This window comes from Macaca mulatta, chromosome 16, assembly GCF_049350105.2.
Source record: "Macaca mulatta isolate MMU2019108-1 chromosome 16, T2T-MMU8v2.0, whole genome shotgun sequence".
Lineage (NCBI taxonomy): Eukaryota > Metazoa > Chordata > Mammalia > Primates > Cercopithecidae > Macaca > Macaca mulatta.
In genome coordinates, this window is record NC_133421.1 from 15099417 (window position 1) to 15118913 (window position 19497).

The 19497-nt window shown below is 44.2% G+C and overlaps 1 protein-coding gene across 2 annotated transcripts in view; it reads right to left on the bottom strand.

Annotated features, from left to right (window-relative positions):
• Positions 1–14756, bottom strand: part of HS3ST3A1 (heparan sulfate-glucosamine 3-sulfotransferase 3A1) — a 101755-nt gene extending 86999 nt beyond the window's left edge. The window contains exons 1-2 of one of the 2 annotated variants that reach the window (XM_077969619.1): positions 13348–14754; positions 11524–11617 (exon numbers count right to left, since the gene is read on the bottom strand). In XM_077969619.1, the coding sequence (XP_077825745.1) occupies positions 11524–11617; positions 13348–13946 (693 nt within the window). In that variant the 5' untranslated portion in view covers positions 13947–14754. 2 annotated transcript variants of the gene reach the window in all.
• Positions 14757–19497: the final 4741 nt, after the last annotated feature.

Consider the following 19497-nt stretch of genomic DNA (forward strand, 5'->3'; position numbering starts at 1 on the left):
TATAGTATTTTAGATATATTGGCTTAAGTTAAAATATTATTAGTTAATTTCACCTCTTTAGTCTTACCTTTCTAAGGTAGCTACTAGAAAGCTGAAATTACATGTAAGTTTCTCATTACATTTCCATCGGACTGTGCTGTCCTTGAATAAAGTCCAAACTCCTTAAACATGCCACTTGATAATTGAGGCCGGGCGCAGTGGCTCACACCTCTAATCCCAGCACTTTGGGTGGCCGAGGTGGGCGGATCAGGAGGTCAGGAGATTGAGATCATCCTGGCCAACATGGTGAAACCCGTCTCTACTAAAAATACAAAAATTAGCCGGGTGTGGTGGCACACACCTGTAGTCCCAGCTACTGGGGAGGGTGAGGCAGGAGAATTGCTTGAACCCAAGAGGTGGATGCTGCAGTGAGCCAATATCGTGCCACCGCACTCCAATCTGGTGACTGAGCGAGACCTCATCTCAAAAATAAAAAAAATAATAATTTTCAAAAATCTTTCCTAAACTTTGTTCCCAACTTGATGTCTCACTCCTCACCTGCACAGACAGATGGGTGAATGAAATGCTGTTTCAGTGCAGAAGTCAGGTGACAATCAAAGTGACCTCACTGTACCCCTACTGCTCCTAAATGATTCATATGGTGCCCAGGCAGCTAAAGAAAAAAGGCAAAAGAGAGAGCAGGGGATGATTTATAAACTAAACACACTCAAGTACAAAGTCAAGGAAGCATCAAAACAGATTATTAAGCTTGAAAAAAAAAAAAAAGAGCTACCACTGCTTTGATTGGTGTTTATGTCTGTTTCAAAACAGAATATTTGTAGTTGAGCATATAATCACATTCTAGAAAATGTCATCCTCCCAAACAACTTTGTATGTTTCAAAAATACAGATCACTGGCATGCAGTTCCAGAGTGCACGGCCTAATCCCATTCCCACACAGCCACAGGGAGCTCTGTTATTTCTGAACTGGATCTTGAATTGGTGTTTTATCTCCTACCTTCGGCCTCCCTAACATTGCCATGAATATTAGCTGCAGGTGCTCACCTGAGAGTAAACCATAAGTAAAGGAAGCACATATGAGATATTTGAAGCCTCTGGCTTAGCCCAGAAGTCTGCAAACGACAGCCAGCGGTTTTATAGTTTGGGTCAATAAAGTTTTATTGGAATACAGCCACACATATTCATTTACATATCATCTGTGGCTGCTTCCATGCTACACAAGCAGAATTGAGTGGTTGTGGTAAACACTGCACCACCCACAAAACCTAAAGTATTTAGTATCTGGCCCTTTCCAGAAAAAGGAAAAAAAAAAATTGCTGACACCTGGCGTAAGGGGGCATTAAACTTTTTTTTTCATTAAACTCATAGTGATTCTGTTTGTGGTACAGTTCCAAGCCTTGGGCATATCGGGTTAAAAGGATTGAAGTTTAGAATCCATAGCATAGAATGTTCACACTTAGTTTCTCATTTTAGTCATTTTAGCACATCCATTTTAGTCTTTTCAAACATGACTTTCTTGTACACTAGTCGGTATTTTCCAAACTTTTTTTGCTATTGGGATCCACTATAACAAATACATTTTACACCCAACTCTTTCAGCACACTCGTATCTATATTAGTAAACATAAAAAACAGAACCGAGTTTGTCAAGGCAGCACTTATCCTTCTTACCACATGGGATTCACTCTCTTATGTTACCTTAGTATAGTCCATTTTATAGGTAATTCCATTTTTAAAGAAGGATTGATTTCATCAGACATTCATGTCTCGTGAGTCACAGTTTGAAAAACTCCCTGGTCCCCTCCAGCTGTGGACTGTCTAACTCTGACCTTCGCCGCACGTCACAGGCTGTAAACTAGCAGCCATTCACTTCAGTTGAGATTGATTCGCTTCATCCACACAGACGTTTGTTTGGTTTTCGTGTGGGTTTTGGTTTTTAATATGTAAATCCTTTTACAATATGTTTTTAAAAAGTCGATACTCCAAGTTTCTTTGAAAAGTCAGAAGTCTCTAGGAGCCCTCCTTCCTACTTGGTAAGAATCCGTGGGAGCTGAGTAGTTTCTCCAAGGCCTGCTCCCCAATTTGCCACCCTTCGCCAACAGAGCAAATGCACCTGAAAATCCCAAGAATTTTCTTCACAAGCGTTAGCTCCCTATGACCTCTCCCCATATAAATATAAAACAGATCCAATCTGTTTTCTTTCCATCATTAAACCCTAGCAGGGCATTCTAGTAGACCCTCTGGCTTTGGGGAAAGCCCTTATGAACAAATAATGTTGTAATCCAAAAGCCTTCTACACCAAGGCCTCATTAGAAAGAAAAAAGTGGCTTTTCTTTCTTAAAACAAGAAAAAATGAAAAAGCAAACACACAACATTTGACGAAAGAAACTACAAGAATAATTAGAGCTCACCAGAAAATTAAACACACATACACACGCACGCACACACATGCACACACAGGTGCAAGTTTTTGTTTACTTTGTGAAAAGCTTTGTTTGTGAAATGAAATCACTGCATTGCTACAGCATCTTTTCAAAACACAGAGTTAGGGCAAACATGGCTTCCATTTAGAAAGGTGGCGAGGGGAGCAGTTAGCTCCGGCAATACAACTTTAGTTGCAGCTTAATCCGGTTCCCTTTTGTTAAATACCTGAACTTAATGAGAATCCGCAGAGATTTATGACCATAACAAACACATCATTTTTGACTTTGTCATTCAAACCAGCCTGGCAACTTTGATATTTCCTAGTGAAAGGAGAGATCTAATCCAAGTAAGAACTCTGAAAAAGGGGAAAGAAATTTTATTCCCGTAATTTGATTGATTACTTCCTACTCTGAACACTCAAGAGAGAAAAAAGCGAAAAAGCAAACTTTTTCCTGTCCATACTCAGATTTCTCCTGCTAATCTTTTACAAGCAGGCAACGGACATAAAACACAAATTACTTTCAAGGACCCCAAGACCAATCGCACTCGCCGTGTTCCCACACCTCTAAGTATCGAAATATTGTGGAAAACATCTGAGATGAAAAACAGAAATTTAAAGATGAATTGACCATTGATTCAATTCAATTCAATGCTTTAATTTAATAGCTCTGTGAGGAAAAAAATAATGCTACGATTGGTTCCATTAAAAAAATATATTTTTATCTTTGTTGCAAATCCGCCAAAACCAAACTTACATATGTGGAGGTATGCAATTGTTCCCCAAATGCATTTAAGAATTATATCCTTGGACTTAGAAGCACTGAGTTTTTGTCTTTCAGCTTAACCTTGGGCAAAGCACTTCTGTTTCTTCCTATTCAGAAGACAACCTTTATTTTTCGGATACCTTCTACCTCCAACATCCTATCTGTTTATGATTCTATCTTATTGGAACTAAAGGAAGTTCAGATCAACAGTCATGTCTTATGTAACTAATGACCTGACCACTCCAGTAAAGGCTTGGTGCTAATAATGACCAGATGACAGGAAATCAATTAGACAAACATTATTAATAATAACAATAATGAAGATAGAATAGTACTTCGGATAACAACCAGGTTGTGCTCTCATTGGGGGTATTAACATATCTAAAGAATTTTTAAAAAGCATCAATCCAAAGATGAAAATACGGAAAAGTGAAGAAGACAGACTGGCAGAGTGGCTCAGCAAGGTTTCGGGAGAGCACTGGATTGGGGGATCCCTACGGTGCAAAAGGGACCTCAAGGTAGCTCGATGACACTAGCCACAGCACACAAGCCTCAGTTCTCCTTGCTCCAATTCCAGGAGCAGCAAGCATCCTTCCGATTCCATGTATTTTCTTTTTCTTTCCTTTTTATTTTATTTTTTGTTTTTTGTTTTAATGAGACAGAGTCTCACTCTGTCACCCAGGCTGGAGTGCAGTGGTGCAATCTCGGCTCACTGCTACCTCCGCATCCCGGGCTCCACCATCCTCTTACCTCAGCCTCTGGAGTACCTGGGATTACAGGCATGGCCACAACACCTGGCTAATCTTTTGTATTTTTAGTAGAGACAGGGTTTCACCATGTTGTCCAGGCTGGTCTCGAACTCCTGACCTCAAGTGATCAGCCTGCCTCAGCCTCCCAAAGTGCTGAGTTTACAGGCATGAGCCACCGCGCCCAGCTCTGATTACATTTCTGACAACATATTGGCTTTCTCACACAGCAGTTTGGAAAGTGTTTTTGGTGGTTATTGTTATTTTGTAATAAATGGGGAAAAAATCAATTGAATGACACGAGATTTCTGATATGTTCAACGAGATAAGTTCTGTGATCAGACGACTTCTTTAGAGAAAAAGAGAGTAAAATTGACAAAAATAACTAAAAGTGTTATTTAATAATAGTTATTCCATAATTACTTATTCCATAATAGGCCAATTGACTAATAGAGATATTTAAATACTTTTAAAAATTCACTTTTACAACCGTATTTTAATGGATTGCCCAAACTTCTTTGTTTTCTTTCTTTCTTTTTTTTTTTTTGAGACAAAGTCTCAATCTGTTGCATAGGCTGGAGTGCAGTGGTACAATCTCAGCTCACTGCAACCTCTGCCTCCTGGGCTTAATCGATTCTTGTGCCTCGGCTTCCCGAGTAGCTGGGATTACAGGGCGCACACCACCACACACCCGGCTGATTTTTGTGTTTTCAGTAGAGATAGGATTTTGCCATGTTGGCCAGGCTGGTCTCGAACTCCTGCCCTCAAGTGATCTGCCTGCCTCGGTCTCCCAAAGTGCTGGGATTCCAGGCATGAGCCACCACACCTGGCCCTAATGTGCTGTCCGATTTTCTAACTAAAGGTCCAAGATCAGAAAGTCCAAGTCACTCTACCACATGCGGCAGCCTTTCAGTCCCCTGCACCTTTAAGACACTGGTGGCTTGCTATGTAGGCAGGAACTAGCTGTAGGCAGTTGTGCTAGAGACCATCACAGAGACCATTCACCACAGTGGTGAGGCACTGGCATGCCGGAGGTGGGTGAACCTGGCAGCAGTTCTATAACGTACATAGTTCTACGACCTTGGACAAGTTATTTCATCTTTCTGAGCCTGTTTTCTGATCTATAAAATGTAGAAAATGATAGGACCTGCTTAAAAATAGGAATCACATTAATAACATCAGACAACGAGCGACAGGTCATTCTGCATCATCCAGCACATAGCGTGGCCTCAACAAGTATAGTTAATATCACCTCACCTCTGAAATGATAGATTTCATCAAAGGTACACTGTGGGATCCAATTATTTTGCTATTTTTAAAAAAGGCTAAAACACATGAAGAAAAGTGTATGGCCACTAAAATGGAAAAACGCCAAACAGAGAATGGTATTAAATCACAGAAATTATTTTTAACTACATAAGCATTTGCAGTCTATCCCTTGCACGAAAGCAGTTGATACAACAGATCCAATAAAGATAAGCGAATGAACGATTAAAAGAAAATACTGTTAGTTACTTGGAGTCTCTTGATGGAGTGGGTGTTGCTTTGTTTTGCTTAGGGAAAAATGTGATATGGATAAAACTATTTTTACAGTTATTAAAAATATCAGAGGAAATGTTTTGAGGGAGATTTTCATGACTCTATTCAACCAGAAGCGCAGATCAACATAACTGTGTGCTTAAAAACAGAAGCAGAAAACGACAGCACACCACCTAGACAGGAATTTTGAGTCTGATAACGCTGGGAGTCTGGCTGAGCGGTTCCAGTGGAAAAAACCCGCGTGGTTAGAAGGTGCAACGAAATTGGTCCTCCAGAGCCCTGAAGGTTGCACTTTCTCTCTTCCTGCCTCTTCCTTGAATGTGTTAACTGTTCCAGGTCTGTTTTTCTCCTACGGAAAGTTTCATAACTCAAAGTGTCTACAACACAGGTTAAAACGAGTGAAGTAAGCAGATAAAATTCCTAAGCTGGCCTGGAAAATCTGGACCGTGTTGTCATCTTCGCCATAAGGTGCATCCACAGCTCTGGCCCTATCTATCTATTTACCCTATAACCGGCTTTCAACCACTGACACCTGTTCCTTTCTATGTTTGTAGCAAAAAAAAAAAAAAAAAAAAGTCATACGCCCAAGTCTGATTTCCCTTTGACCCTTATTTTAGTTTTTAGCTCTTTGTGCCCTCAGAGACCTGTCATTTACATCAGCGTTTTTGTTCTCTATGACAAAAAGCTTTGGGGAAACTTTCACACCTTCTTCACTTTACATTTGCCCGCTGCAGAAGACAGAAAGAAAGGAATACAAAACTGTCTCTGTGCTTGGTTCGGGAACAAGAGAGTAGGAGGGGAGCCGTGAGCCAATATGATTATGAAATCAGCTGAGGATAAGATCAGCATGTCTGGAAGCAACAGGTGCGGGCAGGGGAGGGGAAGCTGGCGGGCCCATCCTGGGGGCCCTTCCGAAGGAAAGGAAAGGAGAAACACGGAATAAAAGGGAATCGGCACAGACAGTATTTCAGCATGAGCCCTCATCCTTCAACGCCTGTTAGGCTTCTCCTGCCATCTTTGCTGTTTACACCTTTGATTTTAGAATCATTTTAGATATTAAAACTGTGAAAAATAGTACAGAGAATTCGCATACCCCTTTCACCCAGATGATAATCTTAGGGGATATAGCAATCCTAGTACAGTACAATGATCAAAACCAAGAAATTGACCTGAATAATAATGCTATTAACTAAACTGTACACATTATCCACATTTCCCCAGTTTTCCCATAAATGTCTTAGTTCGGACCCAGGATCCGACCAACGGCACCCTCGTGTTTACTCGTTAGTCATGACTCACCTTTGTCTGCCCCCATCTGAGACAGCTTAGCTTAGTGGTCTTGCGTTGTTTTGCATGATCCTGACACTTTTGAAGAGTACTGGTCAAGGATTTTGTAAAATATCCCTCAGTTAGTGTTTGTCTAATGTTTTCTCATGGCTATACTGGGGTTATGGATTTGGGGGAAGATTACCGCACAGGTGAAGTGCCATCCTATTGTATTATATCAGGGATCATGATCTCAACACAACAAGGGAATGCTAACCCTGGTTACTTGGTTAAGGTGGTGTCTGTCAGTTTCTCCACTCAATCTGTCCTATTTGTCCCTTTCATCCTGCCTTCCTTTAACCTGACCACCACCCTGCATCCCAGCCTGGACTGCAGGCGCAGAAACGCCTGTCCTGTCGCAACTCTCGAAGCGCTTTCCTGTGAAGCTGTTCTGTGTGTGATGGGCAGGATTCTCAACGGGGCACCTCAAGCGCCTTAAGAGTTAAACAGGCTTCTGTTTAGAATCACAGAACCCTCCTCCAGAGCCTGTACCACACAGGGGAAGGAACAGGCCTGCATTACTGATGTTGAAATAAAATCATCTGGAAGTATTTTCATTTGAAGCTGGCTTTCAGACACAGAGGCAAAACACACTAACAAAAGTAATCTGGGGCATATGGTATTCCTTTCAGTCATAGGCATTTTTAATATAAATCCCCTAATCATTTATATCTTGGTTTTCAGTTTATTGTGAAGCCAAATCTCTTTATTTCTCTCCAAAGAATCAACTCCCTGCCGAAATGAAGTGACTTATCCTTGCCTGGAAAAAGGCAAAGTGCAGTTCATCTGTGCTAGGCACATCATCTTGCTATAAGTGCTACCTAAACACAAGTTTTTGATATTGCTGTAGTTTCTTTTTTAAAGTGGGACCGCAAATACGCTCTATCATGATGAGATTTTTCCAAGTCCTCCCTTTGGGTGTTGCTTGCTGACTCCTCCTCCCACTAGGTGGCGCTACACATCACATTCAAAGCAGGCTGATGGAGTCGGTAGTCTGTGTTGAAACCTTTGCAAGAATGTCTCTGGAACTCCTGATGGCAAGTACTAAACTTCATTGTTAATAAACACTTCCCCTGTCTCTTTTCACATTTCTTGTCATCAGACAACTGAAACAGGCCAGTTCTGAGTTTCTGTGATGCAGTCGGGAAATCTTAGGATAAATGTAAGTTTTTAGGGGCATGAAGAATCATGACCACATAGTAAGGCAAAAATTCAAGAGTTGCATCACTGAAGGCAAGAAACTGGGGAAAGGCTTCCATTCACTAACTCAGCATTGCCTGGCATATGATCTCAATAGTGCCCCCAAATTCTTCCCTACTCAGGATGTCCAATATTGCTCAGAAGTTCCCCAACTACTTAATAACTTCCCTCTCATAAATTCAATTTCCCAATTTTGGCTTCACAACAGCTTATTTGTTCACTATATAAATATCCCCCATAGAGATTTTTAAACTGTATCAAATTAGCAAAAGTTTTAAAGTGCTGACAAGCATTTTTAAGATATCCTTATAAAATGCAAAGATGAGGGAGTACAATTTCCTCTGATTACATATTAGAGGCACATATTTAATAAGAAACCTTATGTTCACAATTGCAACTCATCACTTAAGCAGAAACAAATTTTCTAAAAGCTTGGGGTTTAATATCATTAGGAAACCCATACCAAGAAACGATGCTCTTTTTCAGCCAACTTACTATCACTCGGTGGAGGAAGATTGCCCCCCAAGGAAAAGAGCTGAGAATATCAAGTTCCCGACTGGGCCCAGCAGTTTGACTGATGGTAATTGCAATTTGCAATTGTTCAACTGTGTCCCGGAGAGATATGAGGCCTTTGTTGTTGTTGTTGTTGTTGTTGTTGTTCATATCAGGGAGTTTTGTTTGCCCTGCAACACTCTTCTCATGAAGTTAAGCATCTGGTCTATGTGAGGTTAGCCCCTGTTGTCATTAATTACACAGGCTTATTTCATTCCCATGACCCTGCCAAAATACAGATTTGGCACTTATTCTTTCCCGGCCAATCAACAGACTTATTTACAGGAGACAAATATTTTGGCCAGGGTGTTTCTTTTTAAAGAGAGGGCAGGAGATTATAATGTAGTGGTGGATTTTCATAGAAGTCTATGAATTTCACATGAAGTATAGGAGCATATTGTAAATCTCATCCCTGTAAAGGAATATTCATTCACACAAGGCATTCTAGTCCAAGCTCTACCAAGGGTTTTTGTTGTGTTTAATGCCTGGACTATGATCTCAATAGTGCCCCCAAACCGTTCCCTACTCAGGATGTCCAATATTGCTCAGAAGTTCCCCAACTACTTAGTAACTTTCCTATCATAAATTCCGTCATTGTCCCTGCCTTCTGGGTGTCTGCTCCTGCATGCACATGCATGTGTGAGGGCAAACACACACACACACACACACACACACAGGAACTGGGCTGATCAACTTGCATTTCTGGTTGTCTACTGGGGATGAGCCCAGAGTTCAGACATTTAGCACACTAGATGACAGCATTTTGGCTCCCCAACCTGTGAGTAGGTGGGGAACGTCCAGGTACTGAGAACTTCTGTAGACAAGTACTCTAGACTCAGAGTCCAAAGCAACATCTCACTCTCTTCCTAGCCCTCACCTAGTCCCAATGTTCTTTCCTCTGCCCTAAGGACAGAGTGCCCTTGGCCTTCAGTCCATATGACCTTGCATGGGTGGCCAGACTGCAGCTTCCTTGGCTCGGATTTCATTTCAAACTCTTCACACAGAAGGGGCTTGCACAGTACAGGAGGGTGGGAAACTGTACGTGGAGGGACTTCGCAGCTGCTCCCAGCTGCTACGAAATGCCAATTTCTCCTCCTAGGAATCGAAAGGGCCTCTGCTCAGTCTGCCTCTCTAATGGATTGAAAAACAGGGCCATGATCATTCGAGGCCAGGAAATTTCAAATTTTGGTCAAGTCCGGGGAGCACTAACTCCTAAACTCTGATTTGGACTATCTTTGATCTTCCCGTATCCTCTAGAATAAAATGATTCTAGTGGTATCCTTCTCTGCCGAAATTGTCCAGAGTTGCTAAAGAAAAGAAATCGAAATATAAGAAATAGACATGCTAGTGTAAGAGACTGGATAATAAATATTGCCTATCTTGCGCCAAAATAATAGACTGAAATGTTATTGAATCTAAACATTTATATACATACATATGTATGTGTATGTGTACACACGTACACACACATACACACATATTTAACTACTTTATTAATAGGTATCTTTTAGCTTGCGAGAAAAAAAAGGGCATACCTTTTAGTTGGTGCAGATGGAAACAAGCAGAAGGGAGCTTCCTTATTAAATTCTAAGCTCGCCTGCTTTCGAACTACAGTAGGAGTATTCAGTCCTGACTTCCAGCAAGTATCTCAATGTTTTGAAGTTAAGGAAACTTTTTCCTTTGCTTTATGAAGCCACCATACATACAAGAGAAATGGAGACTATTCATTGCAAAGGACAGCTTTCCCGTGACACGCAAGCCACAGACATTTGTTGTACTGATACCATGTCTGCTAAATTAAGTTTGAGGAATTTTTTTTTTTTTAAACTCCATCAGGGTCGAGTTTCTCAGCATATAAAAATTTGCCTTTGTTGTATTTATTTTAGAGGAAGTCTATTAGGACATTTAAATTAGTAAGAATAACTTTCTTTCTAGAGATTTTGAATAATACATTTGTTTTCTTTGCCTTCACTGCAAGTGTGTTCAAATGAAGGAAGTGTTTATTGCTTCACTCTTGGAAAAAACTTCATAAAGTATTTTATTTTCTTCCCAGTGAGAGTAATTGACTGAAAAAGTTCAGCAACAGGCATTTCTAACTCACAGACTCATTCTCCAAGAGACTTTCTTCAAACTTGCTAATAGCAACAGATTTGTCCCTTTGTGGGGACAGTAGGGGGCGCTGCCACCACAAACTATCATGGCTAGCTGAGTGATTTCACTGGCCAAAAAAAAAAGGCTAGACATTTTAGGATTCTCCCACGTCAATGTACACCTAAAAATAATTATATAGGGTTTTCTCTTCCATAATTCACTGCTGGGTGCAAATATCTGGAATTTATTTCTGTTCATATGTGTGTGTCTGTGTTAGTGTGGTCATAAGCATGTGGTACAAATCCTGTATTGCAAAGATTGGGCTGACTCATGCAGGTCTAACTGAATCCCCCTGTTCTAAACTATTAGCCAAATATAAGTAGCTAAAATGCACTTAATATTTAAGTGGCATTCTGGGTGGGAGATTTTTTTTTTCATAGTTGAGCCTTCAGTCTTACTCACAAACATCAAACCCCAAGTTCAGAGCCAAGATGAAAGAGAACTTTGGGGAAATTTCATTAAATAATCACATAATCCAGGCTCCATAGGTTGGATTTTTTAAAAATAAGTTTCCTATGTAATTGAGTTAAACGTAAATTTATGCATCCAATAAAAAAACCACTGCAAATGGTAAAACAAAGACATTGCTCCAACACTTAGAAAATTAAATTCACCAAACCATGAAGTCTACTGTGCAGTTATTTTTGTAACCACCATAAATTGCTTTATAGAACTCTTCTGCTGGAGTAAACAATCCAAGGAGAGATTTACTTTATAGCATGCTTTCAGTTTCCAAAGGAAAGAGTGGCCTACAAGTTTATGACTCTTTTTTTCTTTTTTTTTATTTCTTTTTTTAAAAAAATACTTATGTTTCTAGTTACCTTGAAACCTTCCTCCCCCTTACAGGAGCTCAGAAAGGTCCACGGAAAATAAGATCCAGGTCTGCAGATACACTGTGCCCTCAAATACTCATTTCTGGAATAAGAAGAAACAATCCTACTTTGTGGAAATAAAGTTTACATGGCAAAAGGAAAATAAAGGGTTTTAGTACTAAATATTTCACCATATTTAATAGCACCTCAGAGCCCAACGTAGTGTTAGATGTTTTAGACAGTCAGCTTGAAATGTGTTCGCTTATAGCACGGTTCGAGGCCGAATTCAATAGCAAACTGCTATAGATAAGAGTTTTAGGGGTCTTTAATCACTTCTTTCTCGTGTCCTTGATGGAAAAAACAGAACTGCCTTTGTGCTAAAAAGAAGGACCTGTTGTTTTCAGATTCAACAGGTCATTTTTATAAGAACTTCCCAGAGGATACAACATAAATGACAGAAACACAAGGGGATGTTTTAAGTGGCTGATGATTTGAAATGATATATCATCTATATTAAGGGAATGTTGTTTGTTTTTTCTTTCCAACAAATGGAAAGTTACTGTTTTAAAAGTGTTTAATGTTCAAATTCTATTTTTAGGGCCAAATCTTTTCTCTATGAGTAGATTTACTGTAAATTCGGCTCCTGAAATCAATCTGAGAGTGTAATTGGCCCCTCAAGTAAATAAACTTGTCAAATCATATCCATTTCTGTGTTGGGGATGAATGGTTAATTTAATGGGCTTTTTGAAATGTACCTAAATTGTGCTGTAATTTTCGTAACATTGTTTCAGTTAAAATAACAAACGGAATGCATATTTTATGAACAAGATAAACTTTATAAAATGGAAAACTAGCAACATAATTTTTACTGGTACTTTGAAGAAAGAAAAAAAAAAGCCAATATATTATGGCAAACAAAATCCAGGCGACACTAGATTTATTAGAATCTGGCTGATTTTATTATTAACGGTGGTCTGAATTTGAAGAGACTGGCAAATTTAAGATTAAGATCTAAGCGAAACTTATTTCCTAAACTGTATTGGCAAAGCTGTGCCAAGGTATTTTTCCCTCTTTTGTCTTCTTCTTCTTTTAATTGGCTACCTTATCTGTAAAGAGGATTGTTTGAAGATCTTTGGAAAAGTTTCTGTCAGTCAAGAGACAAAAGTTACTTTTCCCTACAAATATCAAAAGCCCTTCACAAAACTCACTCCTTGCCCTCAAACAAAAGTTACTGCCAAGCGTCCTTTAAAATACAGTGCCTGGTTGCTTTCTGTTGCTCAGACAGGCATATATTTTCCAAACTACCCAGATTCTCTGGTTCTTGACACTTTTACTAAGTCTCTATATTACTTCCCACCTAGGACAACTATCTGGCAAAAGGTCAAGGTAAATAAATACCTGATGGTAAAGACTGTGTTAACCACAGAGAACTGCCCGAAAGATAAAGAATGAAAACGGGCTTCCTTGGGAAGGGGAAGGAAATCTATTAATTGTTGAACAGGTTTCTAATTTAGAAGAGACTTTTTTTTTCTTTTAGTTAAATACATGAATACTTTTGCAGAGCAGGAGAAAGAGACCAGACTGGCTATTTGTTGGCGAGGGATCCCCAAGGACGAAAATCATGAAGGCCAGAATTTCCCTCCCACTGTCTCCCTCAACATCCACTTCCCAGGAAGGAGAAGGCGGAGAGGGAAGAAAGAACCTTGATGATCCTTCGCCTTCTGCAAGAAGTGGGCAGGAGGGCGAACCGGGGGTCACCGAGGGCTCTCCCACGTCTTTCCCAGCCCAGGACTCCCGGATCCTTCAGCCCCCGCCCGGGCTCGCCCCGCTCACCGGTACCAGGCGAGGCCCTTCTCGTAGCTGCGGTCGAAGAAGTGGGGCTCGGCGCCCACGGCGCGCACGTCGGGGTGCACGCGCAGGAACTCCAGCAGCGCCCGCGTGCCGCCCTTCTTCACGCCGATGATGATGGCCTGCGGCAGCTGCTTGCTGCCTTCGTCCAGGAGCAGCGCCAGGGTCCCCTGCGGGGCTTCGGCCACGCTGCTTCCGGCCCCGGAGCCGCCGGGACCCCCGGCCAGGCCAGGCGACTCCTCTTCCCAGGCCGCCTCCTCGCCGTTGTCGCGCGGCGAGGGCGGCCTGCGCCTCCGCCACTGCTGCAGTTGCAGGAGGCGCTTTCTCTGTGCCGCCGCCGGCCACACCGCCAGCTCCCGCGGGCCTCCGGCCAGGACACCGCGACCAGGGGCCCCCGCCTCCTCGCCGCCGCGGGACAGCCCCACGACGGGTCCGGACAGGGTCTGGCAGCGCTCGGCCAGGCAGTAGAAGACGTAAAGGGACGTGAGCAGGGAGCAGAGCATCAGCAAGAACTTCCGGAAGATGCTGCGGGACAGCGGCTCGGCAGAGGTGGGGAGGGCGCCGGCAGGGCCCAGAGGGGCCATCCTAGCCGGAGGCGACGTCGGACAACGCGCGGGCCATGCTAGGCCGGGACCCCGACAGGTGCCAGAGCATCCCCCCGGCGTGCCTGCGCGCTGGACGGAGGCCACATCGCCGTGCGCCTCTGCGGCCGTGCGAACTGTCCCGGGAGGCAGCGGCCGGGGCTCCGCGGGGAGACGGAGCCCCCGGGGGCCTCACGCAGGATCCCTGCCTCCAGTCGAGGGGGCGGGAAGGGGAACGCGGGTCCGTGCTTAAGAAACCATCGTCTTAGACTCGCCCAAGTCCTGAGCTTGGGGCAGCCCTCGGCCACCCGGTTCCCCCCAAGAGTCGCCGGAATCGGGGTCTTGGCAGCAGTGGCGAAAGCGTGCGTCTCAGCCCCGGCCCCGAGCGGCCTCTCGGGGCGGATGTCCGCTCAGCGATCCTGCATCCCTGGCTCAGTCCCGGGGAGGGCACGCGCGGCTGCGGCGCCTCTGCGCTCCGTGCGCTCCAGAGAGGGGCGAGCGACAGTGCCCTCCAGCTCGGGCTTCCTCTGGTCCCCTTGCCCGCCTGGGCGCGTCCTCTCCGCCCTGGTTCAGGTTCTCTTGGCCGAGGAGCGAGGTCCGCCCGAGTCCCTCTGCCAGAACGGGAGACAGAAGGCCCTTGCGGAGCCGTCCACCCCTCTCCGTGCGCGCCGGGTTGCTCCAAACTGCTCTTGTACCCCACCGGTGAGCCGCTTGGCGGGGCTGGGCTGCGCGGGACCTGTCAGCGGCCCCCGCCACTGTGCTCGCAGGCGCTCACCGGCTGCCTCCCGGGCCGCCGCCGCCGCCGCCACACGTGGGACGCCGAGGGCAGCAAACTTGCTGGTGACGTCAACGGCCCGGGCCGGACCAGCCCCAGGACTAGCGCAGCGGGGCGCGGACCAGCGGCCGGGCGGGGCCAGACGGGCGGGGTAGGATGGAGAAAAGGTGGCGCGGGCTCCGCAGCGGCCGCCCAATGGCACTGGAGAGGGCGGGGGTAGCAGGGGCGACGCCCCTTCCCCAGTGTCCCCCATTCCTCCCGGCGGCTTCGCCCCCTTCCAGTGGATCCGGGGTCTGCGGCTGCTTCGGGGTTGCCTGAGTGACAGCTAAGGCCGGCCGGATCCCTGGAGGCCTGACTTCCACCCAAGAAGCCACTAGCTTGGTGAGGAGCTCCAGAGCTCTCCACCGCAGCTCAGCCTTCCGCAGCCCTGGCCCTCTCCAGGTTCCCCGCGCTCTGCTCCTCTCTCGGCACTGTTGCCCTATCCTTCTCCATCCCACCACTTTCCATCGCCTGGAACCTACTCTTCGTCCCGTTGGAAGTTTTGTTTGCAGCAGTTTCCAGTACTGCGCTGCACGCCACGCCCCCGTTTGTCTAGCGCAAGCCGAATTCCTCTGCAGCAGCTTCGACTTCTACCTACTCAACTGTCTGCTACGGGCCTTGGAGCAAAGCTCTTTCTCCCATCAGTTTGTTTTTTGTTTGTTTGTTTGTTTTCTTTTCTTTTCTTCTTTTGATTGTTTTCCCCTGGATTTGCATAAGATGATCCAGTCCTCCAGGGCCTAGAAAGGAACAGACTCTTAGGAGAAAAACCAATGCATAAATCAAAGGCAAAATTAAAATTAAAAAAAATGCAGCTCCTATCCCAAGTCCCTATGCCCAATTTTTAATGTAGTGTGTATTTTCTTACTGTTGTTTGTACTTGTGTGTGTGTGTGTGTGCGCGCGCGCGCGCTCGTGCACGCTCCCAAAGGGGTTAAATGTCCTGTCATAAACGGCCGTTTCCTCTTTCTCTTGCCTCCCCTGACCTTATATCCCCTTCGTGCGCTCCCCGGAGAGCAGGTCAGGAAGGGATACAAACCGCCTTGCTGTCTAATGGAGGGAGGTGGCCTGTGGAAGATACATTAGGTGGTTTTTTGTTCCAATCCTATTTGTTCCTTATTTCTTGACTTCCTTGCCTCCACGGGATGCCTCACCATGTGGGCGGTAGCTTGGCAGTTTCATACCAGCCGCTGCAAGCTGTGGAGGCAGCTTTCTGGGTCCACTGTGGGTACTAACAAGGGCCCACCGTAGGCTCAAGGTCCACGGTGCAGGAAACTTACCAGGCATTTCTGCGCCCCCATGCAGGAACTTCGCAGCCCTTCTGTTATTTGACCATGGAAGTGGAAGTCAGCTTCCGCTTTTTCAGCTTCCAAGGGGAACCTAGTGGTTCTAACTCTGGGCTTGCATGGATCCATGAATTTGTGCCCTGCTGGATAAATACTCACTGCTGGATATGGTTTTATGTTTATGAATTACCAATCCCAACTGATTCAACAACCATTGAAGAGCCCTTTAGATTCTGATGCCATAAAGCACTGGGCGTTTACGAGGATGGACAAGCCCTGCCAAGCTTTAACGTCCTTCTGTGTTCTAAAATTGGATATTGACAAACCAGTTGAGATCTAATGCTAACTTAAGCTTTCCTGTGTTTTCAGATTTTTTCTCTAAGTACTTCAGTCAGATTTGCAGAAGGAAGACAAAACAAAGACCATTTTTAAGTTGTTTTGAACACATGCAATTCTGCGAATTCTTATAAACATGCCCCAGTTTCCCGGACTGGAAAATGATGGGCTGGAAGTTCCCTTCTAGCTCCAACATGACATCATAGCATGCGTTTGGTCTTTCACTTTCTGAGCACAGGTCTTTCCTTTAGGTGGGAATTAAATACTTGCTCGGTTCTCACCATCACTTGCATGATATGTAGGACAGCTCTGCACCTTAGAAGCAAAATGTGAGCCACAAATAAAAGCTGCATGGGTAATTTTTAATTTCCAGTAATTTTTTGTGTGTTTTCTGAAATGGGGTCTGAGTGTCACCCAGGCTGGAGTACAGTGGCACAGTCTTGGCTCACTGCAATCTCTGCCTTCCCGGCTCAAGTGATCTTCCCACCTTAGCCTCCTGAGTAGCTGGGACTACAGGCGTGTGCCACTATACCTAGTTTTTTTGTTGTTGTTGTTTTTTGTAGAGATGGGGTTTTGCCATGTTGCCCAGGCTGATTTCTAATAAATTGTATCACCTTACAAAGGTTAAAAAAGAAGCAGAGAAAGTTATCTTTTCATAATATATCCCATCATCCAAAAAGGTGACTATAACATGTAGTCAATATAAAAATGATTGAAATCATATGTGTTCTTTCTTTTCATACCAAGTCTTTGAAATCCAGTGTGAAAGAATCTTATACTTCCCGCACATCTCAGTTGGGACTAGCCACATTTCAAATGCTCAATACCCCTAGGTGGCTGGTGGCTCCCCTAGTAGACAGCACAAATGGGGATGTTGCTTTGGTGGGAGGGATGAATCTGTCAGGATCTCAACAGGAATCAGACAGCACATTCAAATTAGGATAATACATGGAGGGTTTATTTACAAAAGAACTGTTTATAAAGGACTAGAAAAGACAACAACCCCAAGCTAGTAGCTCTGGCGCTGTCACTACCCTTATGTCTGAAAGAATGAGGGACAGAATGAGGGAAAGGAAGGATTACCACAACCAGGAGGGAACAGGTCCATAGAAGAGGCCCTTGAGAGTGGCAGCAAGTTTTCGTGGTGACACACAGCCTGTCCAAGGCACCTCTTAGAAAAGGAATCAGGGAAAGAAATGTTCTGGATAAGACAGCAGGGGATAGGTATGTGGCATTATGTTTAATCGTGATAAAAATCAAGAAGGGTGATTAAAGCCTCGTGATGACATTAGATGCAGTCACACTACACAGCCTTTTAGAAAATGTCTTCTTTCATCCACTCAGATGCTTACATTAGAATGGAAACAAGTTGGAGATGATGATTATTATGGGTCTTTGATGGAGGAAAAGTGCCTACCAAAGTACCAGAGAGCACAACAGACTTTGTTGCACAGCTTCTTCTTGTTCTTCCCTTTCTCTTTGTTATTCCATGTTTATTAGGCTTCTTCAGAGAGATACAACTAATGGGATACATGGATATAGATAGATGGATTAGAGAGAGATGATAGAGATAGAGAGATGAGAGGTTATTTACTGGGGAATCGGCTCACGTGATTATGGAGGCTGAGAAGTTCCATGACAAGCCATCTGCAAGCCACAGACCGTGAATGCTGGTAGTGTAGCTCAGTCCAAGTCTGAAGGCTTCCGAGCCCAGAGAGTCAATGGTGTAAGTTCTGAGAACCGAAGGTCCACTGGTGTGAGTCTTGGAGTCCAAAAGCGAAAGAGCCTGGAATTCTGATGCCCAGTAACATGAGAAGGAGAATGTATTCCAGCTCTAGGAGGTAGATAAAGATACATTGGGCCGGGCTCAGGGGCTCATGCCTGTAATCCCAACACTTTGGGAGGCCAAGGTAGGTGGATTGCCTCAGGTCAGGAGTTCAAGACCAGTCTGGCCAACATGGCAAAACCCCGTCTCTATTAAAAATACAAAATTTAGCCAGGCATCGTGGGTGCCTGTGATCCCAACTACTTGGGAGGCTGAGGCAGGAGAATTGCTTGAACCCAGGAGGGGGAGGTTGCAGTGAGCCAAGACTGTGCCATTGCACTCCAGCCTGGGCGACAGAGTGAGATGCCATCTCAGAAAAAAAAAAAAAAAAGACACATTCACTTTCCTCTGCTTCTGTTATGTCTAGGCCCCCCAACCAGCTGGATAGTGCCTACCCACATTGATGGTGGATCTTTTCAACTCAGTCCACTCAGGCTTACATGCTAATCTCCTCTGAAAGCATCCTTACAGAAAGAACCCAAAATGATGCCTTTTGTACATATACCTCAATCCAGTCATGTTAACACCTAAAATTCATTATCACATCATGTTAAAGCATGCTTTCAAGACCCTTGAAAGCAATAAGGCTCTGCCTTGGAAAAATCTCCAGGTTTTTCTTGCTATCACAGAAGCTGGTCTTGTGCTCGGTGGTGAAAGGGGTGAGGTCTGTGTTCAGTGACTTTCAGCTTCCCTCTCTGTACCCTTCTGGCTTCCTTTACTGTGATGTCCACTCTTGCAATGCCACCCAGGGTCCTGTGAGGCCTCCCACCTTCAATCCCTTCCCGGGCCTGGATCTTATAAACCTGTTATTCTACTGTACGAGCATTTCTTACCATCTCTCATGCCCTACCACAGAGGTTTAACATTGTAAAGTAAGGAATATTCTTAAAGATGACTCACTCCCACTGACTCACATATCAATCGTTTATACTCATTCAGAAAACTTAATATACCTGAATATATAACAAACAAAACAATTACATCCATATGCACATCCACCTCTTTCTCTCTCTGGAAGAGAGGTGGATGTAGATATATGAGAGAGATAGATTGACAGATGGATCGATAGACAGAAAAACAGATACTTTTAAAAAAAAATACTAAAGGTTTCTAGCAGTGAGGAGAATATGGAGATCACCCACCCTTTGGCCGCCTGTAATAATGCGCATAATTGATGTGCATGAACTCATGGATAGTTCTGCTCCAAGAATTTAGAGTGCTTCACCGAAGACTTTTTACCTCCCCTTTCCCCAAAGACCCACATATCTGAGAAACAACCTTTATGGCTCTCCAGAGT